Consider the following 25,372-nt stretch of genomic DNA (forward strand, 5'->3'; position numbering starts at 1 on the left):
GCTTCGCGATCGGCCCTCCGGTTCGCGAATTCGGGTTCCGCCGGTCGGATCGACTCGAAACTCGGCTGGGATGACTCACTTTCACCTCCCTGACGCGTTCCTAGAGCGGCTTCGCGATCGGCCCTCCGGTTCGCGAATTCGGGTTCCGCCGGTCGGATCGACTCGAAACTCGGCTGGGATACTCACTTTCACCTCCCTGACGCGTTCCTAGAGCGGCTTCGCGATCGGACTTCCGGTTTGCGAATTCGGGTTTCGCCGGTCGGATCGACTCGAAACTCGGCTGGGTGACTCACTTTCACCTCCCTGACGCGTTCCTAGAGCGGCTTCGCGATCGGCCCTCCGGTTCGCGATTTCGGGTTCCGCTGGTCGGATCGACTCGAAACTCGGCTGGGTGACTCACTTTCACCTCCCTGACGCGTTCCTAGAGCGGCTTCGCGATCGGCCCTCCGGTTCGCGAATTCGGGTTCCGCCGGTCGGATCGACTCGAAACTCGGCTGGGTGACTCACTTTCACCTCCCTGACGCGTTCCTAGAGCGGCTTCGCGATCGGCCTTCCGGTTCGCGAATTCGGGTTCCGCCGGTCGGATCGACTCGAAACTCGGCTGGGATACTCACTTTCACCTCCCTGACGCGTTCCTAGAGCGGCTTCGCGATCGGCCCTCCGGTTCGCGAATTCGGGTTCCGCCGGTCGGATCGACTCGAAACTCGGCTGGGTGACTCACTTTCACCACCCTGACGCGTTCCTAGAGCGGCTTCGCGATCGGACTTCCGGTTCGCGTATTCGGTTCCGCCGGTCGGATCGACTCGAAACTCGGCTGGGATACTCACTTTCACCTCCCTGACGCGTTCCTAGAGCGGCTTCGCGATCGGCCCTCCGGTTCGCGAATTCGGGTTCCGCCGGTCGGATCGACTCGAAACTCGGCTGGGTGACTCACTTTCACCTCCCTGACGCGTTCCTAGAGCGGCTTCGCGATCGGCCTCCGGTTCGCGAATTCGGGTTCCGCCGGTCGGATCGACTCGAAACTCGGCTGGGTGACTCACTTTCACCTCCCTGACGCGTTCCTAGAGCGGCTTCGCGATCGGCCTTCCGGTTCGCGAATTCGGGTTCCGCCGGTCGGATCGACTCGAAACTCGGCTGGGATACTCACTTTCACCTCCCTGACGCGTTCCTAGAGCGGCTTCGCGATCGGCCCTCCGGTTCGCGAATTCGGGTTCCGCCGGTCGGATCGACTCGAAACTCGGCTGGGTGACTCACTTTCACCACCCTGACGCGTTCCTAGAGCGGCTTCGCGATCGGACTTCCGGTTCGCTGATTCGGGTTCCGCCGGTCGGATCGACTCGAAACTCGGCTGGGATACTCACTTTTCACCTCCCTGACGCGTTCCTAGAGCGGCTTCGCGATCGGCCCTCCGGTTCGCGAATTCGGGTTCCGCCGGTCGGATCGACTCGAAACTCGGCTGGGATACTCACTTTCACCTCCCTGACGCGTTCCTAGAGCGGCTTCGCGATCGGCCCTCCGGTTCGCGAATTCGGGTTCCGCCGGTCGGATCGACTCGAAACTCGGCTGGGTGACTCACTTTCACCTCCCTGACGCGTTCCTAGAGCGGCTTCGCGATCGGACTTCCGGTTCGCGAATTCGGGTTCGCCGGTCGGATCGACTCGAAACTCGGCTGGGTGACTCACTTTCACCTCCCTGACGCGTTCCTAGAGCGGCTTCGCGATCGGCCCTCCGGTTCGCGAATTCGGGTTCCGCCGGTCGGATCGACTCGAAACTCGGCTGGGTGACTCACTTTCACCACCCTGACGCGTTCCTAGAGCGGCCTCGCGATCGGACTTCCGGTTCGCTTATTCTGCTTCCGCCGGTCGGATCGACTCGAAACTCGGCTGGGATACTCACTTTCACCTCCCTGACGCGTTCCTAGAGCGGCTTCGCGATCGGCCCTCCGGTTCGCGATTCGGGTTCCGCCGGTCGGATCGACTCGAAACTCGGCTGGGTGACTCACTTTCACCTCCCTGACGCGTTCCTAGAGCGGCTTCGCGATCGGACTTCCGGTTCGCGAATTCGGGTTCCGCCGGTCGGATCGACTCGAAACTCGGCTGGGTGACTCACTTTCACCTCCCTGACGCGTTCCTAGAGCGGCTTCGCGATCGGCCCTCCGGTTCGCGAATTCGGGTTCCGCCGGTCGGATCGACTCGAAACTCGGCTGGGATACTCACTTTCACCTCCCTGACGCGTTCCTAGAGCGGCTTCGCGATCGGCCCTCCGGTTCGCGAATTCGGGTTCCGCCGGTCGGATCGACTCGAAACTCGGCTGGGTGACTCACTTTCACCTCCCTGACGCGTTCCTAGAGCGGCTTCGCGATCGGCCCTCCGGTTCGCGAATTCGGGTTCCGCCGGTCGGATCGACTCGAAACTCGGCTGGGTGACTCACTTTCACCTCCCTGACGCGTTCCTAGAGCGGCTTCGCGATCGGCCCTCCGGTTCGCGAATTCGGGTTCCGCCGGTCGGATCGACTCGAAACTCGGCTGGGTACTCACTTTCACCTCCCTGACGCGTTCCTAGAGCGGCTTCGCGATCGGCCCTCCGGTTCGCGAATTCGGGTTCCGCCGGTCGGATCGACTCGAAACTCGGCTGGGATACTCACTTTCACCTCCCTGACGCGTTCCTAGAGCGGCTTCGCGATCGGACTTCCGGTTCGCGAATTCGGGTTCCGCCGGTCGGATCGACTCGAAACTCGGCTGGGTGACTCACTTTCACCTCCCTGACGCGTTCCTAGAGCGGCTTCGCGATCGGCCCTCCGGTTCGCGAATTCGGGTTCCGCCGGTCGGATCGACTCGAAACTCGGCTGGGTGACTCACTTTCACCTCCCTGACGCGTTCCTAGAGCGGCTTCGCGATCGGACTTCCGGTTCGCGAATTCGGGTTCCGCCGGTCGGATCGACTCGAAACTCGGCTGGGTGACTCACTTTCACCTCCCTGACGCGTTCCTAGAGCGGCTTCGCGATCGGCCTTCCGGTTCGCGAATTCGGGTTCCGCCGGTCGGATCGACTCGAAACTCGGCTGGGTTGCTCACTTTCACCACCCTGACGCGTTCCTAGCGCGGCTTCGCGATCGGACTTCCGGTTCGCGGATTTCGCTTCCGCCGGTCGGATCGACTCGATACTCGGCTGGGTGACTCACTTTCACCTCCCTGACGCGTTCCTAGAGTTGCCGATGAATTAAACGCACGCCGGAGGATGGCCGGTGGATTAAACGCACCCCGAAGGATGGCCGATGGATTATACGATCCCGGAGGATGGCTGGTGGTTTAAACGCACCCCGGAGGATGGCCGATGGATTATACGATCCCGGAGGATGGCCGATGGATTAAACGCACGCCGGAGGATGACCGGTGGTTTAAACGCACCCCGGAGGATGGCCGATGGATTATACGAACCCGGAGGATGGCTGGTGGATGGCCGATGGATTAAACGCACGCCGGAGGATGACCGGTGGATTAAACGCACCCCGGAGGATGGCCAATGGATTATACAAACCCGGAGAATGGCTGGTGGATGGCCGATGGATTAAACGCACGCAAAAGGATGGCCGGTGGATTAAACGCACGCCGGAAGAATGGCCGATGAATAAACGCACGCCGGAGGATGGCTGGTGGATGTCCGATGGATTCAACGCACGCCGGAGGTGGCCGGTGGATTAACGCACCCCGAGGATGGCCGATGGATTAATACGAACCCTGAGGATGGCTGGTGGATGGCCGATGGATTAAACGCACGCAAAAGGATGGCCGGTGGATTAAACGCACGCCGGGGATGGCCGATGGAATAAACGCACAGCCGGAGGATGGCTGGTGGATGTCCGATGGATTCAACGCAACGCCGGAGGATGGCCGGTGGATTAACGCACGCCGAGGATGGCTGGTGGATGGCCGATAGATTAAACGCACAGCCGGAGGATGGCCGATGGATTAACACACGCTGGAGGATGGCCGGTGGATTAAACGCACGCCGGAGGATGGCGGTGGCTCTTGCTACCAAGTCGATTTACCAAGTTGACTGACCGCTCTACAATCTCTGTGATCTTGTTCTTCTTCGTCCACATTCGTGTAAAGCGGGAAACACAGACTTTTGCATAACGCATAATATGTAAGCATAAGAAAACTGATTGGTCTATTTTCTTATGCACATGTGTATGGACCAATCAGTTTTCTTATGCTTTACGCATTATGCGTTGTGCAGAAGTGTGTGCTCCCCGCTTAAAGCGTTAAACCAAGATCAAAATTAACCTGCGTTGATAGAAATGGACATTATTAATAAATAAGCCAATTTCACCAACCACTTTGGCCAATTTCACCAACGTCTGTTAGCTTAACCGACGGTTAAAGTTAGCAGGATTGACCAATAGAAAGCAGGGTGGATTCATTTCTATTGGTCAATCCTGCTAACTTTAATTGTCGGTTAAACTAAGGGCCTGAGCAGATAGCTGACTTATAATTTTAAGACAGTGTTTTTATGCTTTAAATCTTTGTTTTTAGCAAGCACATACTTTCTTGTGTCTCAAGTTTTATGCTGGGTCTACAATGCGAGTCGCAAAGTCGTGAGTCGCAAGAATTGACCAATCACAGTCGATTATTCTCCTCAAATTCGACTGTGATTGGTCAATTCTTGCGACTCACGACTTTGCGACTCGCATTGTAGACCCAGCATTACAATGTTGCACTTTGTACGCTCGTTTAAGACTTGAGACACAAGACAGTATTGTGCGTTGCTAAAAACAAAGATTTAAAGCATAAAACACTGTCTTGAAATTATAAGTCAGCTATTCTGCTCAGACACTAACCGTGGTTGGTGAAATTGCTCCTTAGCTTATCGTCGGTTTAAAGTTAACAGGGTGGATTCATTTCTATTGGTTAATCCTGCTAAGTCGGTTATAATTGGTGAAGTTGGCCCTTACAGTAGTTTCGCCGGGTGCGCCACCGAATCTTCTCGTCGCCAATTGTGCATCCAGCTTAAGAAAAGTTTTGTGAACGAGGTTGTGTCAGTGTGTTGTCAATCTTCTGTCACTATTGATAACGAATAATTTGTATGATTTAGAAGAGAAAGCAAGTAAAATATACGTTATGGGACAATCAAAAAATTAAAAATTAAAAGTGACAATTTCTATTGAATAAGGACGTGCTGTATGTATTATTATATCCAACAACGGACCATGTTTATCATATATTTAAATACTGTGGTAAAAGAAATAAGTAAATACGAAGAATAAGTTACAGAAGTGTTACCATTGTACATAACCATCGAAGCGTAATGTCCTGTCAAATTAAAGAATAGCAAACATACAGACGTGGATAATGTTAAAAAATTGCTTTATTGCGATACTGTTAGCAAATGTGAGTCTTTATTTGATATGATAAGTATAATATGCACTCTCTGGTGTTATCAGTACATTTCTTTCAGTCGAGTATATGCCGAGCGATGAATTACCTCTTCAAGACTGTGTTATATCGCTATCGTCGGTTGGAGATGTACTTACGATGGCTTGGAATACAAGGATGATTATATTTGTTTGTAGGCGCAAATCTTGTATAGTATCATTTACACGTTGTCATAAAAAGAACTCGGGTAGCAGGATGACGTCTAAGGACGTCTTAATGACATTTTATTGATGTTAGAGACGTCATTAAGACGTTATTAATATGTCATTTGACGTCACTCTGTGGATCAAAAAAGTATTTGCATACCCAGTTTTCTTACAATAACATTATTCGAAGGAATAATTACAAGTTGTATTCATAAGTAATTTATTAGGTACAGTATATATATTTATATATAATAAGTTACTTATGGATACAATTCATAATTACGTATTATTCCTTCGAATAAAGTTATTGAAAGACAACTGAATGTGCAAATACTTTTTTGAATATTTGCACATGTGTATATATAATATATATATATATATTTTTTTTCCAAAGACAATCAAGTATAATCCAAGACATTATAAGTTGATGAGAGGGCTTGATTTATATATATAACACGTACACACACACATACATACACGTGCATAGTTATAAAATTTTAAATATGTTTTTTTATATTTATTAATAGCGAGATGGGATTCGCAAGAATTAGGCGAGGTAAAAACCAAGTTTCATGTAACGTGGCACGGAGAAGTGACGAAAGAAGCAAAGTACGTAACATTGTTAAATTATACTACAAAAATATTTTTTAATTAAATTATAACGAAGGCTGTTTTCAGTGAATGGGTAACGTCGGTGATCTGCTTACCTTTGATATCTTTAGGAAAGGCTGCCGGTCCAGATTGGACCTGTATAGCTGTTGGATATAATACAGGATTCGTTAGATTCTACACGGAAGTAAGAGAGTATTAATTTCTTCTTTTACTATTGTATTATTCCGTTTCGTCCATTTGTTACGTCGTTATTCTGTTTTTATCAGACGGGTGCGTTGCTCTTTGGGGAGCAAATCCATAACGAGTCGATTTTAGGAATTAAGTGTCGATCGTTTTGCTTACCCAAACACGCTGGTGATGCCGGCTCTAGCGAAGAAGTTTATATTTTATACAACAGTGGTGTTTGTATATTACAAGGATTTCCGTTATTTTCAACTTTACGTGCCTGTAGAAATCATTTGGCTAAAGGTATATCGTTCTTCACTGCTCCCATTGTCCTTCGCTTAAGATTTCAATTACCTATTTTTTTATTTTTCTATTTTTTTTACAGTTCAAGCGAATTGCAATGATTTACCACCGGTTACAAATTTGTCGTACAAAAGATGGACGTTCAAAAATCAAGACATTACAAACGATTTAGAAGTGATTGGTACAACGTCGATAAATAGCTTTGACCATTTAATGACAGCTTCGATATGCGGTGGATATAATGCAACGTACAGATCGAGTGCGCCGCAACACAATTTAGTCATTGCGACCGGAAAACGACCATTTGTAGGATTCCATTACGCACTGGAAGGTGGTAACGCACCGGTGCTGTCGGATGTCGCTATTGCTATGGCGAGCAAACTGGCTAACGCTATTGGTACTGCTGTACCGTAAGTGATTTAGTTTTTAGTCAATTTTTATATTTACGGGTCGTCTTAAATACCTCTTGAAATACTTTTTCGCCAGTAAAATGATCTCTGTACAGCATCCATACGGATTTTTTTATTGGCTAAAAAGTTCTCGAACGTGCGGTATTTAAGCGACCTTAAATATACGACAACAAATAATAAACGAGCCTTGGCCGCGCACTAGTGCACCGCATACGTCTCCGAGAATTTCCAAAGAATTAATTTAGTGGGATAAATTGTCTTTTTCCTCAGGTGGTTTCGTGGAACGTCCAAGAATGCAGCGTCTGAAGCATCGAAAGGTATTAGCCATGAATCCATAGAGACAATGACGTGTCGATTTGGTTTAAGCGATATTATGAGAGAAGGTGATTGCATCGTTTCAAGCCCGAACAAGATGTTTTCGGTAATATCGGACGCTATGGGTAGAGTAATTCTCGTAAATAATAAAAAGGGTATAGCTCTGAGGATGTGGAAAGGATATCGCGACGCTCAGTGTGGTTGGATTGAAGTCGCCGAGGAGAGAGATCGTGGAATACGCAAGAATATTGATAAATCTGGACGTAAAGCTTTCTTGCGCACCGCACTATTTTTAGTTGTATACGCGCCAAAGAAAGGTGTGATTGATATTTGGAGTATACAGCAAGGTCCAAAGATCACTACGTTTACCGCTAGCAAAAATGGACGGTAAGTCGGCGATCTATCGCTCTCTATCCTCTGCTTCTATGTTTTCCATCCGTTTCGTCCTCCACTTTCGTCTCGTGTGTCTCTCTCGTGTGAACGTACTCGTCTGACGTACACTTGTCTCTTGCAGATTACTGTACATTAATTATGGTTTTCTTGGCGCGAATGACAGTGCCGTTTTATCGAAGAATAAAGCGCAATATTCTTGTGTATTTATCGATCCGCTTGGAGGATTAAAAGAGATTTGTGTTCCATTTCACTTTGCGCTTAATAGCAAAAACGGAAAACGGGCACGCGACATACATCTACTTAGGAAACTGCGAACATTTCTGAGGGAAGAGGATTTTAATGAGGCGAGATTAGTTTCCAAAGTTGCTAATACTTGTCTGAGTTTGGAAACGAATGAAATTCGGGTACAGACGATAGAGGTTTTAATGAACAGCAAGCATATTTTACCGGACGCTTTGCTCGCTGCGACGGATTGTTTTATAGTAAAACGAGGTACACACCGCTTTCCATAAAATGTTCCGCGCTATAATGTAGTATTACAATAGTATTACAAATATAGGGATGCGCACAATACGAATGTATTGTTAATATCTTATTACAGAAGAGGAAGGAAAAGAAAAAGAGGAGAAAGGATCGGAAGAAGAAGAAGAAGAAGAATTGGAGCCTACCGCCAAGATGCTTTGTCAATTGACAATGCAGTTGCAACGAATAATTACATTTTATAAATATGTCGAGTCTCAACTTGATATACCATCCGAGTGCGATATTGCAACAGTAGGTGACGCAACGAATGCTAAAAATTTATCTTTGACTTTATTAACTTCGGAACGAGAAGTAAATCGTGTTACCAAATTGGCTAAAATGTTGAGCAACTTCAGCAGAGGTGGTGACGTTTCGGCAGAAACTAAAGTGAAATTTAAGGATGAAAATGCGTTCTTTGATTTTCTATCGTGCTTCGAATTGGGAACATCGAGATTGATTGGGTTACGAAAAGATGTAAAGGAGGATAATTTACACGAGATTTGTAAGTATATATATACATTTTAATAGTTGAAAACATGCCGTATTATCGTGAGATTGTATATCGTATATTCTTATGAAATGCGATTTAATGTAACTTTTAGCACGATTGATATACCAAAGACGGATGTCATCCGACGATATGATGGAGAAATGGCGGCAAGCGGCTAAAGACAGTAACGTTCAACCGTTTATTTTCATGCGACTGGCACTAATGTATTGGACGCGCAAGGAAGAAGCCAAGTTTTCGGAAATTGAATTAAAACGCTTTACGCAGCTGCTGCGTGTCATTTGTTTGTTAACCGGTAAATTTCCTTTTAAGTATCAGGTATCCGTAATTAGTTCCCACGTTTGATCCATTGAATTTAATTGAAATCAAACAGATGTGGAAGAAATATGTGTCGAATATAACGAGGTTTCTTCATGGTGGAAAAACGTACGCGCTATCCTGACGGAATCTACGAAACCTTTCAACGCGTTTACCGCTGCGTTGGCGTGTAGGGCGACCGCTATGACTCTAGAGAAGTATAAGGAGAGATTGCAAAGTCAGAAACTTGCAAAGTTGGGAAATAATAATGGAAACGAAGAGGAAAAAAACATAAAAAATGGGAACAATGTAACCAAAATAGATGTATCGGAGAATAGTAAGCCGACGGACGTCACACCGGACGACGAAACGTACAGTTCGATTAGTGAATGGGAACGTGTCAGTAACGATACCTGTCAATTCGCCGTGTTGATCGGGAATCTTGAGGATATCACTATTTTGAATGCTGTTGTTAGGTGCGTATCGCTATATAGGATATGTTGTGGGATGCATGGTTAAATACACGTCGTGATTTTTGCTACCGTGACAAATGACAAGCCTGATTCCAACTCTTTAGTCAGCGAGTTGTACCAGATGAGACGACACGATTCTTTGCTCTGCCATTCGCGCGAAACGACATTTCTTTAGCATCGATTCTCTCTAGAGGAAGAGGTAATTATTTAAACTCGCGGGGGGCTCATCCCCTCTGTACAGTACAGTTAATTAAACGGTATTCGCGTCTCGGTTTGGCACTCTACGCTCCTCTATGTTTTCTTCACTCTTGTTCGTCGAGTCAGGTTCGGTGTCTGAACTGGTTGCAAAGTGGCTCGGTACAACAGGTGTCGATCCAGCGCGGTTAATCGACACGACCGACGTGGAATTCGATCAGTTGCAATTGTCAATGGTGGAGTCTACACAATTGACCGCTGACGATACGCTGAATGAAGCGACTGCTGTCCAAGTACCTCAACACGAACGAACGAAACTTCTTTCTTTATCGGTAGAAATCGGAGACGAGGCGAAAGTTGATGCGACTGCGGAAGCGTGCGTTTTAGGCAAGACATATCGCTTGAAGAAACAATGATCCCTTAAAAAACTTAAAACTATGTACGTTTTGTCGTAATTTAAATATCTCTTTCTCGTTTCTTCTCTAGACAATATGGCCCTACTCAAACGCCACTTTCCGTACAGTTTAACGAGCAGCGTTCTATTGGCCAATTTATGCTGGGAGTTTGCCATGTCCTGGGATAAAGATGTCACTCGGTTGGATTCGCTCGCAGCTGCCTTGACCGTTTTACGACAAATACCCATGAAGAATATGAAGCATGGTAAATGCACTTCTACATTGCTTTTTACTCTAGAGCAGCAGACTGCTCTACGTTTATGCTTATTCGACAGGCGTCTGCTGTCTGTTGTGGACGCTTCACATAAAGAGAAGGATGGAAGCGACGGCAAAGTTGATGAACAAACTCGGAAAGTTACCAAAGGAGAGATTATGTATGCAAGACATCGGTTTATCTGACATTCAAGTGACAACGTTTTTACAACACTGCGTTACTTTCTTGGATATATTTATCGATGTATGTACAAGACGGGTACAGAAAATTACTTTATAGAAAATTATTTAAATTTCAACTTGATAGTATACGAGTGTTGATTTACGCTACGTAGACCGAGATAATCAAACGAGGAGACGATGCGGTAATAAAGTCGGAAGAATTGTGGGACGGACACGTCGGTGGACCACAACCGTTTGCCGCGCTGGCAGTCTCCACAACTCCAGCGTGGTACGACATGATTTTGTTACACGTGCAAGTGGCTAATGTCCTGTACATGATGGCGTGTCTCAACTTGAAAATGTTGAAACCATTAAATAACTTGTTCGAATCCGTGGTAAGTCACAAACACATAACAAAATACTTTTGATAAATTAATTGTATACACGTTCATGTACAACCAACAACATTGATTTGTTGTTGCTCACTGCAGGTACAGCCCTATCTCTTTCAAGACATAACGGACAAAGCGATGCTCACATGGTACCGAGACGCCAAGAGGGATAATATACGTACAGAATTTTTGTGTAGAGTAATTACAGCATCAATGGAATTTATTCATCGGGAGACTACTGACGGTGTGACGGTTAGTTCGACACATGCTATCTCGTGGATGAGCAAGTGTCAAACGTTAGCGTCTATCTGGAAAATTAATAATGACGAGTTGAGGATACACCAAGCCTGTCAGCTGTACATAAACGGTTTCGATCGTTTGGCAGAAGAGGTGGATATGTAACAAATTCATTTATTCACTTCACTTTTGTGCGCTTGCATGCGTGTATGTTAGGGCGAGCGCACGTGCGGTATATACACACACGCACACACAACGCATACGATACAGATGCTTACAATTACGCCATGTACTACATAATACGTCTATACTTACATCTATTATATATAATAATATATATATATATATATATATATATATATACTGTTAGGTAACTACAGCGGTAACCGATATCGAACGTTTGGCTGCAAACTTATTGCCTATAGCTGGAAGAAGAATGATGGCATATCTCTCAAAAACACCTAATCTTCTGGAAGAAATGTCACGAATGAGTCCAGCACTTACAAGATACTTGGAAAGTCTGGTGAGTGCGATGCAAATTTCTTATACATATTTATCAAATTTTTGGAGGGATCGTTCCTGACCGTTCAATTTTTCCCAGAACATGCCTGAAGTAGTCTGTACAAACTGTTCGAATGCTGACACTGTGGAATTGATTCGACGAGTATCTGTGCATTTACCTAAAATTCACAGTGATTATCATATTATACTGTTAATGTTAGACGCAACATTTATTTATGAAGATAACAACTAACCATGGATTTTGTAAACTATGTCCCGTGATATTATCAAGTGGAAAGCTGAGAGTAAAAGAATTTTATGGAACCGTGCAACGTGTATATTAATACAACGAAACGAGAATAGGCATAAAGCCAATAAATTGTCTTCAATGGAAAAACAATATATTTGTGCGTAATAATGCCAAAAGAAGTTAGTGGTAATTTCAAGTTGCAAAGTGGTATGCAAAGAATAAATACGAATTGTTACATATTGTTTGGTGTATTACGGACAATTTAATTATTTAATTTTTCCGGAATTACGAGCGCGCGCGATCCCGTTACAATGTTCCGTATACCTATAAGCTCTCTGTTTCGAGGAGCGATTGCGTATCTGTACGCACGTAATATTTTACGTTCTGGTATGCTATTATATCACAGGACATTAATTGAACTCCTATTCCAAAGTGCGCGTATAATTTATCTGGCATCCTTACACTTGTACAACTTGGACAAGGAGAATCTATATAGAGTCTTGGAGTTTCAAATTCTAAACATTCCAATTACCACGCTGTAATCGAATAAAACATTTTCTCTGGAATATATATCCTTGAGAGTATAATCACCTTTTAAAAGTTTTTATAAGGGATCTATAATTTATTAAAAATACAAATCAAATATTATATCTCACCCGAATCGTACGTAAACTGTCGAGGTAAATTAAGATACTGATACGTATTTTATAAAATTGTCGCACAATGTTCCGGATGTGTGGAATTTTTGTATATGTGTGCGCGCGCGCGCGCTATACTCAGAAACGAATCACAAAACCTTGATATTGCTGCTTTGTAACAGTTTCCCAATTTGTAAACTCGCAATGATGTATCTCACTACCTGGACTGCCCACTGCGGTTAACCACTGTGCCCTGGGAATTAGATTTATTACACGTTACATATTAAAGCTATTATAAATGTTGTTTTGTTGATAGTATATAACGTGCCTAGCGATAAACGATCGCTGCCGAGTCTTTTCGGTCTTTTTTAAAAAGACCCGAAAGCACGTGTCATTTTTCACAATGTCAAACACAGATATGCTTTTGTATAGATGCAATTGCCAGACAAAAAATTAAGCGATGGTCAATTTCATAAGTTTAAGAAGGCCATACAAATGTTTGATGTGTTGCCAATTACGTTGTCGACATCGTTATTTTTGTTGTTACCAAACACAACGTCGTTGACCAAGTGTGCGTTCTGTATACGAATGCATTTGCCACACTAATGCTTCACACACTTAGAAATTATAATTAGCGTTTAATTAGACCGAATGCAGATATATTAACGCAAAGTTGTCGAAATGAACTTTTTGTAATTGAGTGATTACATATTATAAATAGCGTGTAATTAATGATACATTTCACAGAGAGAGAGAGAGAGAGAGAGAAAGAGGGAGGGGGACATGTTATTTTAATGACAGTTCTCTCTTACGTACAGCGTTGAATTCTTTACTATAATACCGTTATAACATATCTGACTAGCAATTAAACTGCTTTGAATGCAAGCATCATATCTGTGAAGTAATAATTTCAACGCATAACCATTCACGTGAACGCGAACGTGAAAGAAAGAAATTGGCATTTTCCTTAGTTTGATCTGACTCACATTTACATTTCGTGTATAATTCATTCAAGTACTTTTTTCTACATTTCTCTTCAATGACTCGGTCGTTCTCCTTTCAAGGGCAAATGCATTCCATTTCGTTTTCTTATCGAAACTATGCGTGCGTGCGTGCGTGCGTGTGCGTGTGCGTGTGTGTGTGTGTGTGTGTGTGTGTTTTATTCATATTAAACTTGGAGATTTAGGTCAATTAGCTTTTCCACTATCTCGAGATCTTTTAGGAAACTTGAAATCATCCGTCGTGTAAGATGGCCTGTACTCTTCCAATGTCGATGGCCGCGCCAGGACGTAGATGTGACAATCGCGACAAAGGAAAGAGATAATACGTCCCTGCGTCATTATTTCATTAAGTCGTTGTTAAAGTCAGTTTTCAACATATCACTTGTTACATGGCAATTGTTAGTCAAGGCCACGTACCACGATCGAGGAACCGCATGAGTACGCAAACGCTGTCGGTACAAGTAATAATAAGTAACGTAATAAATTGGATGGCCTTTTTTTCTAGCTAAATAGTCCGGCTATTCCAGATCGATAGATTTGAACAGATTCAATTTCAAAAAGACTTACATCTGATCGACAAGCGCTCGAGGTCCTTGCATCTTTCCGAGAATCGTGCCAGTCTTACTATTTTTCACCCAACCACAGATTTCCAATTGCACACATATATCCCTCACGTATTTTGGAAAATATACACCTGCAATTTCGTTGAAGAATTTTATTATTTCTGCTAACAACCAGCTAAATAGATGCCAAATTCTTACATAAAAGAGTACATATATGCTATTGTCATTTATGCTCAACACACACAAGTATCGAACGTCGGACACGCGTATATGTAAGACGCGTACGTAAGACTGATATTACTGACGTCCGCGTCGGTTCAAATGCAACAAATGCCAAAGGTATACCCTTCTAATCGAACGCAGAGATTTGCAGCTATATAAAATACAATAAATGAACAAGGCCAATAAACGAGCAAAAATAGTTGTTGGATTAAAAACAACTTGAAAAATTTATTATTTTAATATAATAATATATATACAAAAATAAATTGGTACGAGCGTGATTATTCATTTACTTATTTATATAAAATAATTATATCCAACATAAATATAATTAACCCTGTTGTAGGTAAGATTATGCGTGTTATGAGGTAGAGACAAAATATAAAAAGTATACGAGAGTTTGCTACATTTCCACTTTTAAAAAAGGCGTGTTAACTGAGTGAATTTCGTTTGTATCGAAAAATTGAAGCCTCTTTTCCGCGATGCCGATTGGTTATCTCGATGCGTTGTGCGAGTTATTTGCAGCTGTCATTGTATATTTTGACAGTTGTGTGTATCAAGGGTTAATAGTGTAATAGTAATAGCATAATGTTAAAGCTAAATGGCGCGCGCGAAGCGCGCGCGTCTGTAATGTCTAGTAATATAAAAAAAAAACAAAACTCAACGATCGTATTGCGGGAAAACTTTGAAATCGAGAAAATCTAACGTGTGAACGTGTGCGACGGCGACGTAAAAAAAGAAACGATATTCACATATTCACAATCTGTATAAGTGACAGTTTAAAATCGTATTCAGTGCTCGCGTTCGTATATAATTTACCTCCTACCCTACCCGTGAACAATACATATAGTTCGACAGTACTCACCCTGTACTTTTCCAAAAACCTCGAATTCGACGGACACCAAAGGTTCCTGACAGAGGGGATCATCTGCCGCCATCCTATTCCGCCAGAGATTAAATGAGACGGAAAAGTTTGCGTCGATATATTCGTCTTGTCCGAGAGACAGTTTTGAGTACAAGCAGATCGGAAGTAGATGGAATGCGCACACACAAAGAGAGTCACGTACGGATGAGTCCGGTTGCGGATGAGAGCGATCGCATCGCTCGTACTCGTTTTCGTTCTCGTTTTCGTTCTCGTTCTCGTTCTCGTTCTCGTTCTCGTTCTAGAGATGCTTCACCTTTCGCCACGACTCACCTTGCTGGCTGATGCTGATTCTTGTTGCGCGCCGTACCTAATAGATCCCCAAATAGATTACCCCACCACATTGACATTGATTTAAGCGCAATCGATCGGGAATCGATCGACGGTCTAATCTTTTTGAAACTCTATAGTTAGTCAAACGCGAAAAGAAACCGAAATATTTCTCTATGTATATTCGACGTATTGTGTACAACGTACGTCGCGGCATATATCGTACATATATATGTATATACATGTGCCGTGAGGACATCTTTACACATCTTTTACAATATTTCTTACAAGTATAGAGAAAGCATTACACACACGAGCTCTCAATATATGTAGGTATATCATCATGGAGAATGCTTGATCGATACGATAACTCGAGTGATACAAAATGATTGTTGCGGTAACGGTACGTTAAAATAAAACACGAGTAAAATAGAGGAACGAACAGCCAATGGCAATTGTGAATTGATTGATATCTCTCTCCTCCCTCTTCACGAGGGAGTACACGAGGGAGTTGTTCATTGTGGAAACATTAAATGTAGGCCAGGAGGGAGGCGGGAGGAGGGAAGAGAGGGGGGGGCGGCAAGCATTTATCGTCGAACTAAGCACTTCCCATCGTGACTGCTGCCTATTGTCCCGTCATTACGTGCCCACACGCGGCTAATTAGTTATTAGTACGCTATGACGTAGTAATTGTCGAGCGTAAGAGCGTAAAAACTACGGGGTGTATGTACAGGATACGAGGGAAGTTACATTCTACTTATAACGGATAACAGTCCTGTTCAATTTATCGCCAAGGTCTCGCTCGATGCAAGATTCTGTGGTATAACGAAGATGATTCGTCATAATTATCGTCGATCGGGAGATGACGCGACCATCTTTTTCGACGAGGCTTACAGTAGCGAATTTACAACAGTCTCTACCGTTTTACAATTACTCGTATTTTGCTGCACACCACATTACCGGAGATCTGATCCCGTGAAAATGAAATCGTTGACGAATCGTCTTTCTGGTCTATCGTTATCTTAACATTATTGTATCGCGATACCACCAATTGTGTCAAATCAAAATCACGGTTAATATTCCACAACCACGCAAAGCGTGTATATCTCTGTTTATTTTAATTGGACTTTTTTATATTTGATTAATTTATACTCTTTCTCTTCCGAGAAAAACCAAATTCATTTCACTTTATGCGTACGGGAAACGCAACCGAATCAAATAAATTTTCCAATACAAATCGACTACTACTAGTTGTATCAGAATAAATGAGTAAATAAATAGTGAATACACATTGGGCATCTATTATTAATATTATTTATTCGGTAAGTCTCTCCCCCCCCCCTCTCTCTCTTCCTTTTCACCTCCACCCTGTCTTTTTTCTCCGACTCAGTGTCATCCACCTTTGGTCATTACAGAGTACATCTTATTGTTCACTTCGTACGTTGATTCACAGCCATTCGTCTTCCGCGAACCGTATTCTTCTCTTTGCTCCGTATATTATTGTATTATCGGAAATGTCTCTCACCATAATGATCAATGATCCAATCGATTAATCACGCCAATCGTGACCGAGTTGGGCGAGTGGCTTGTACTTGATTTCCATATGTTAAGTATGTCGGTACTATTCACCCCTTCCCTCCCACCCTCCCTCCTCCAGGCATGATAGTGGCGCGGCGCGACTCGATCTTTCAATCTTCCGTCCTCGCTCGCGATCGCGCCATGCACTGACGGTGAATCACTCGACCAGTGAATTTTGATACACGAGTCACAATTCCTAGCGCGTGAAAAAGAATACAAATCTATACAAATCTAATCAGACATCTGTCTTGTAATGAAACGTTGAATCGGGATGATAAAACGTACTTATTAAAGAAATTCGAGTACGTGCGATGAGTGTGAGAGGCTTAATTACACGCTTTTGCTACACATACTCGTATATCGCGTGCGATAAATGCGATTAGAAATCAATGGCTATATTATGAATAAATCTATGACGCAACCGAGTCGCAACCGTGATGGTCGTATCGTGATGGTCCCACGAAATTCCGATTTCAATTTCGATTAAGCACGATTACCGCACTTCCACTTATAGGAGACCAATCGTCTCAAGTCGTCTTAAAGATGTTGACCAAGAAGAGTTGAGTGGTCTCGAAAGAGATCACGTCCCGTAAAAAGATACGCGTCATTTTTTCGTTTCACAGCGTTTCACGTTGCGTTTATACTTAATTGTCTTTCTCTCCCTCTTATACCTGGGCCTGTGGACCTAGACGCTCTACGCATCTACGAGAAAATTCGATTTCTCCTATCTATTATCGTCTCTATGCGATAGAATCCGTATTCGCAGGTATAATCGACATAGTGGTGTTATTCGGTAGGAGAGTTCCGTTTTCACCGTCCTTATCGTTTACATCGTCGATACGACCGACGAAATCTTGGGAGGATACCAACAACTTCCGCTGTCGCGCTCGCTTCTTCTCGCGTTCGATCTGGCACGAAATGAAATAAACGATAACGTTAATTGGACAGAACACACCGAACATTAAATTGTCGAGAATGTTTCATTATATAAACTTTGCTCCGACAATTGCGACAAGCACACGTATATGTGTCTCGTCTGTATCTCGTATGATATGACGACATGTACAAACCTTGAAGAATAATCGAAGATAGTGACAGGGAAACACGACGCACTGTCCTTCCTCTTCCTCGGCATCGATGTAAACGCCACGAACTAGAATGGTGTTGCTACAATTGAGGAGGACGAGGAGAACGAAACAGCCAACGTGAGTGATCCAGCAGGACAATTCTAGATTGTCCGGCAGCAGCCACAGATCCAGCGCGTTCCATATACCGCGCCAGACGTTCACGGTCCCCAGAAAGCTCAGAAGAAGAAAAGCGTCCGCGACTAACAAGCGAAGCAAACCCTCAAGGCGCGCGCAGATGTACCGCATCAACGGTTGTAGACAAAACGTCACGGCGACTATAAGATACCCGATGGCCTGAAATTCGGTAATGTTACGATTAACGTTACTCTTATATCTTTCTCTCCCTCTCTCGAAGCTCGACCATGTTCTTAGAAACTGGATATTTAACAAATTTCTATCATATATTCTTCTTGTAGATATATGGATTCAAGAGATATAAATATATATAGAATTTAAGGGGATGCAAGCGCAGTCGTATCGACGGCGTCGGCGATGTTAGAGACAAATGTAACGAATCACGGATAACGTTAAACATCTCATACGCGTACACCGACAATTGTGCCATGTGCCGCGGCAATCATGCAATTGGCGAATATTCAATTATATAATCCAACTACCGGGGCGTGTGCAGTGCCATAGCACAGCTTAGGCATGCACGTCGCCTGTAATGTGCCTGTAATGTAAAATTTGCAGTAAAATTTCCAACGGACGATATGCAACTGATGCAACATGTAAAAATTGAGAGAGTTGTTTAAACTTTTGCTCGTGATTCGTCAAGGCTTCCGCGCGCAATGTCATCAAATTTCTTGTTATACTTTGCTCAACTTTTATATTTTTATCACGTGACACAAATCTTGCCAATTTAATCGTTCCACGTCGCGTTTGGCGCGACAAAACGGTATCAAGTGCCTGCGGATTATTTCGTGTATGTCGATGATATCTGATAGTGCGTTCAAAATTTTCCGCTTACGAAATGCTTAAGTTGTCTAACCGTAGCGATATATATGTATATCCCTGACACGCGATGTCGAAATATTTGTATTACACTCACGATTCTCAACATTCATCGCGACTATATTATCCGTATTCTCTCTACTATCGTGTCATATCACTATCATCGCTCCCTTCTCATATCATGTCCTTAGCATCGTCATTATTACTATTATTCTTTTCCTCTTTTTTCCTCCCTTCTTTCCTCCGTTACACAATTCGTCGCGCTTGCAATTTCGATGTTGTTATAATTTTGCTTTTCGCGTTACCACAAAGCTGCTCCTAACGCTACGCAACGATAAGCAATGGAATAATGTTATTGCAACGGCAATCGATACGGCTCGATACGAAATGTGCACACGTAGATTGCTGCGTGGATGCGCGTGTGGCGTGTGCGGGAATAATACAGTCACACATAGGTATAGATATAGGTAGATGTACACAGTGTCTTTTAAACAATCACTCCCTCCCCCCCCCCTTCCCCCCTTCAGACCATACCACTTTTGTCTGAAATATTTTCTTCTAAAATTGGAAAGAATGAAAATTTTGAGAGGAGGGGGGGTGACCATTTAAAATAGAACACCCTGTATATAGTCCGGAAAACGTGGTTGAATCAGCGATCGCGGAAGGAGGTGGCTATTGACTGATTGTCGATGCGCGAAAGGCTTATATTTACCAGTGAGCCAACGGCAGAATACTCGGGATTTTCTGGAAACAGGTAAAGGTCGATCAAGAACCAAACTCCTCTCCAGACGAAGACAACCAATGTACCCACGACACCGACGCTGAAGGCGCAATCCAGTAAGTACAACGACCAGTCCCTCGTATTCTACGCACGTATAATAGAGATCGTAACATTAACATTATGAAAGATTATAGTAATATTGGAATAACAAGATAATAACGAGATGAATATTAAATGTATAAATGTATAACAATATCGGGATGTGCTGCAATCCCGATATTCCCATGTCATGTCTATCACGTATTAACAGTAATAACGTGTTAATGGTACGTATTACGATAATACACACTAATGCAAAAATGATCTTTATCTTATCTCAAGTTCTTTTCTTCCATCGCGGCACAGTAGATGGTAGCTGCATTTGCAGATTTGTGAAAAGGGAAAGCTGCAAAGTGTACAATTGCTAAAGTAGGTGTCGATTAATTTCACAAAAATGTTATCTTCCCACTTTAAAGATGGCTGACATTATTAACGTATTGTGAGCGCGTGGTGTGTGTGTGTGTGTGTGTGTGTGTGTGTGTGTGTGTGTGTGTGTGGTGTGTGTGTGTGTGTGTGAGAGAGAGAGAGAGATCGACCTCAAATGTGCATGTCATTTCATGATAGAAATCACATTTCTATCAAACGATTATGTTCGATAAACGTTGCGATAAGAGAAAAAACATCAACTGCATCGAATTGTACGATTATGATTTTTGCACGCACACGCACAATGACTGACAATTGTATCAACGTTTCCTGAGAATACTCGTACGTCGCGTAACATAATCTTTCTTGCGATATCATCGACATTTACAATCGACAATCGCAATGGTAATTATTTTGACCCGGTAACAAATAATTAAAAGACAATCATAATCGCGTTTCAAATGTGATTACAAACGACAGATAAATTAACGCACTTGCACATGTTGCGCTAATGCGCACATAGATTATACAGGCGCAATAGTGGTTGACGGTCGGGGGACTTGGCCGGAAACTGCGCTTATACACACCGATAACGCGAGCTTGAACAACGCGTGTAAATGAGATACATGCGATCCGCGTAATCGGCTAATCGCGATTTACAATTTATCATTTACGATTTACACACAGGAATCGACTGCGCGGTACAGTGAGTACGGTGCATGAGCACGGTGAGCACGGTGAGCGCAACGGACCGAAAAAGGGCCCGATAAACGCGTAAAGTCGAGAGAAAATTGTCACGCGTCCAAACAACGCTGCGCCAAGTGCAGTTTGGGGTTTTTAACACGAATCTTCCGGATGTACTGTTGTTGGCGCTTAATTTCTTTACATTTCCCTCTTCCTTGGGAATTGACAAATTTCTGTCAACGAAAAAGGCAACGAGACAAAAGTCGTATATGCACATTCTGTACAGTACTACATGCTCATTTTACACTCTCATTTTCTAATCATCGTGCAAGACAAGCACGATATAATATGGCTCTCGCGTGCGTGACTATGAAACTGAATATAATTAATTACAAATTACCAATCTGACGACTCTTCAAATGCGATTTAATCGTTAATATATTGAGATAGCTTGTAAATTTATTCATCCCCTGATGGGAAAATTGCGCAAATATTGTACAATAATTGCATCATTCAACTGAGAGGAATTTCACAATTAATGCTGCCAAGATGATTCGCCATAACGCAGCGATTTTGTCGACGTGAAATTTCTGAATAATATTTGCACAAAAATAAGATAAATTCAATTTTGATGATAAATTATAGACAATTATTTCGCTATTAGAAGCATATTTCGCAATTATTACGCAATCTTTTTCGAAAATTAATTTTATAAATATTCCACAATTTTACAAATATTAAGATGAAAGGTATAAATTTCTACGAGTACTGCTGCAAATATTGAGATATAATTGCAGCATTCCCAATTTCATCCAGATTTCGTCATTAAATTTTATATATAATCTTTTCCTATCGAGGTCTTTATCAATCTTGGTACTCCGTTTCACACGGTGAAACCCGAGTTGCTGGCAAATTAATCATTCACGTGGCAAACTTTTCATAAAACGTTATTTTTATAAATATAAAATATAGCGTTATGTATCTCGAAAATTTTAAGGGTTACTTTTGACTCGAGACTATACTTATGTACGCCGAGAAAAGAAGAAGCGAGAAAGTGAAAAGCTTTAAAATTCTTTTCCTCGGTGGTCAAAAATTCGTCGAAATACGTGAAAGAAATAAAAGGAGAGCGCAAAGCAAATGTCCCGTCGTTGATAGTTGATATATATCGTGTGAGTATCCAATATGTATTTTCATTCCTAGATCCTCTCATCTCTCTCTACTATTCAAATTTCCGATATGTCAATCCCTGAATTGTTAATTCACTTATCGAGATAATTATCAAGTGCGGATATAGATCCCCCCTCGGTAACTATACCGTAAACCGGGGATATAGGTATCGGAAGCACCGGGATATAATATGGACCAAATTACATTTATTTAAATTCATCGCCATTCTATATTCTTCAGCAGGGCTGCGTTCGTTTTGACGTTTTCGTCAACGCGACGCTGAAAGCATCGCTCTATTTTCGTTTAATATTCCATGTGCAAATATTGGTTTTACAATGTTGCTGCAACAAAATTATGGAAATATACAACCTAATCTACAGATATGCGTAATTTTCAGTAAACTTGCTGGTTACGTAGTTTTTAATTTTTATATAAAAAGAAAATTTAAGAAAAATGCAATTTTTTTCAGGGTTTCATGGAACGTGCATAAAACAATCGTTACAATGCCTCGTGTCCATTTTCCAACAATTGCAGCCATATGCACCGTTTCATTAAATAAAATTAAATTTAGAATTTCCAATCCAGTAAATTATCGAGGTGTACGTACACTTTTTATAAAGATATCCAAAAAACATAGACGTCTACCAAGAATTTTTATATTTTGTTTTGGTTTTTTTTTATAGTAGTCTCTACTCTAAACAAATGGTAAGAAACTTTCCGCTTTACGGTACTCAACTAGCTCCCATTACGTTCGAAATATAAAATATGCTTTCTGTACGTCCGCGATCTGCGATACAATTAGTGTTTTCTTTACAAATTAAATACTTTTTCTCTCTCTCTCTCCTCCTCCTCCTCCTCCTGCTCCTCCTCCCGCCCCCTCTCCCTTCCCCTTTCTCTTTCAATTGTAATCTTACAGAGCGTAAAGCGCGCAAGTGTTGAGCGATATCTTTGAATTTAAACTTTAAAAGGAGAGAAAAAATTGGAGCGAAATCGTAACAAGTAAAAGACAATCCTCGTGCGACGCGATTCGGATGCCGGCGAGCATTCCGAGGGCGGGCACCCTCGGAGCTCGGAGTAAGAGATCGTCGGCGAGTACTTACATTGACGCGAAACATAGTCTGCACTTCAAAGTAACCCGGACACGAGTCGAGAACGAGGGAGAACGGCGGCGCGGATACATTGCGGACCGCGCGCATAATGCCGAGCGCGAGGAGACTAATGACGGTCGTAGCAGAGACGGTGCCAGGTGTCAGCTCCGTATAGATGTCCAGGGCCTTCCAGGCACCACGCCAAGCGTTCACGCAACAGAAGCCGAACACGCCGGTGTAGAATCGCGAGCCGAGATAGTACGACAGCCGGTGCTTGTCCGGATGCAGAACGTCGTCCAGGCCGTGCTGCACCACGCTGAAGACAAAGAGGCCGGTGAAGCCGACTGTGATCGACGCGAAGCTGCTAAACACCGGCTCGTCCGGATAGACGTAGAAATCGCTGAGTTCCCAAGTGCCGCGCCAGTAACCGACCACCGCCGGCGCGGCTACGAGCGCCGAGAATATCGTATCCAAAATCGTCAAGATGGCATAGTGTAGGCGATTCGACGATCTGGCGTCTAAGCTCCCAGTCATCCTGACACCAGCCGCACGCAACTCGACCATCCTAAGCCCAATCCGGATCGAATTTAGTAGTCGCGCCGCTGATCATTACGCATGGTTCGCACCCTCGAAATTACTATCGTGCGGATGAAAGAAGAGAGACACGCGCAGCAGTCAACTTGAAGAAATCGCGCAACGAAATCGTTTAATGTTCCGTTCCTGATATTTTCGAGCTATAACCGTCGAATCTCAATTTTACTTTAATTCGGTTCTTATTCGTCAAGACTAGCTTTCGTTCTCGTCGTTCTCGTCGTCGTCGTCGTCGTCCTCGTCGTCCTCGTCATCCTCGTCCTCCTCATCGTCGTCGTCGTCGTCGTCGTCGTCGTCATCGTCGTCGGTGTCATCGTCATCGTCGTCGCCGTCGTCGTGACATTGCGAACGAGTCTTCTATCGAAGAAAGACGATGACAGCATGCCTTCCCTCGTCCCTATTCGTTCATCAGTTCGAGCCAACTTTTCTAGCGCTTTGAGAAAACGTAAATTCGGTTAACGACCGTCCAAGTCCAAGTCCGTCTCCAGCGATGAAATTTTCGCCATGAAACGTGTCTCTTCTCCTTGGATATTATTCAAATCCAGTATCAGACAATTAATCCGATCTTGACACACTCGTCGCTAGGAGAACGATCACTTAGGCTCGAAGAGAGAGGATGAAAGATATGAAAGAGTTGGCTGTGTCGCATCCAACCTCGCGTCTTCCTCGAGCGCGTCCAACCCTCGTTGGACGAGCGCCTGAGGGCTGACGAACTCGATCGAGCGATCGGCGACCGGTCGAGCAGCCGGTCGGGCAGCGGTCGGGTCGACTACTGACTTGTCTTCGGTATAACCGCAATCTTTTATCAACCGCAACCGCTAAACGCTAAACGCGCGGTCAACACTGTCGCATTATCACGAACAACGTCGTCGCTCTCGCGGCGAAACGAACCACCGGCACGGATGACAGTACCCGCGGTATGCTCTCCTTTCCTCCCTCGTTCTCTCCTACGTCGACGATCCCCACCTACGATGCGTATGCGTTATAATCGCCTCGTTCCACCGTGTATCGCGGTGCTATCACCGATTAGAACGATCGGTGGCAGCCGATGACGGCCACGCGCGTTCAGTTGCCGCGATAATACGCGACTCCAAGACGATTCGGTCATAGCGCGATCTCTTCGAGCTGGCCGAATCGTCACATCCGACGACTCGATCATCTCTTTCATCTTCCGGCGCGGTGGGCTTGATTTTTTTTTCGGTCATTTTAGATATTCGGATTGAAAGGGGGAGGTGTCGTCGAGTCACGCTATTCGCGCGTCTCGAGTATATGTATATACTGTGTCTCAACGAAGAAGCTTGTTATGTACTGCAGCTATATACACTATATACGCGGTATTTTTCTTTCTTTCCTTTAATTGCAGGGTGCCGCAAAAAGATAAACTATATGACAAGCTTGAT

General features: G+C 43.7%; 2 protein-coding genes and 1 pseudogene across 2 annotated transcripts; 1 reads left to right on the plus strand and 2 right to left on the minus strand.

Moving 5' to 3' along the window:
- Positions 1-5,289: 5,289 nt before the first annotated feature.
- LOC139771834 (rab3 GTPase-activating protein non-catalytic subunit-like) lies at positions 5,290-12,220 on the plus strand. The gene is given in 20 exon segments (XM_071704921.1): positions 5,290-5,324; positions 5,326-5,387; positions 5,455-5,565; positions 6,106-6,187; positions 6,257-6,374; positions 6,457-6,658; positions 6,741-7,068; positions 7,339-7,770; positions 7,898-8,268; positions 8,378-8,800; positions 8,901-9,101; positions 9,180-9,579; positions 9,681-9,775; positions 9,901-10,158; positions 10,258-10,431; positions 10,502-10,683; positions 10,775-10,996; positions 11,093-11,383; positions 11,601-11,753; positions 11,832-12,220. Coding segments are annotated over 20 exon segments (4,278 nt in total). The 5' UTR covers positions 5,290-5,304; the 3' UTR covers positions 11,985-12,220.
- On the minus strand, positions 11,389-15,622 carry LOC139771844 (acylphosphatase-2). Its single transcript, XM_071704953.1, has 3 exons — positions 15,271-15,622; positions 14,188-14,314; positions 11,389-12,872 (listed from the first exon to the last, which is right to left on the minus strand). The coding sequence occupies exons 1-3, from the start codon at positions 15,341-15,343 to the stop codon at positions 12,758-12,760; spliced, it is 315 nt and encodes a 104-aa protein (XP_071561054.1). The 5' UTR covers positions 15,344-15,622; the 3' UTR covers positions 11,389-12,757.
- A 142-nt stretch (positions 15,623-15,764) lies between these two features.
- Positions 15,765-24,991, minus strand: LOC139771836 (uncharacterized; annotated as a pseudogene).
- Positions 24,992-25,372: the final 381 nt, after the last annotated feature.

The sequence above is a fragment of the Temnothorax nylanderi genome, unplaced genomic scaffold (assembly GCF_030848795.1).
Source record: "Temnothorax nylanderi isolate EJ_2023f unplaced genomic scaffold, tnyl_v1.0 TNYL_tig0045_pilon, whole genome shotgun sequence".
Taxonomy (NCBI): Eukaryota; Metazoa; Arthropoda; class Insecta; order Hymenoptera; family Formicidae; genus Temnothorax; species Temnothorax nylanderi.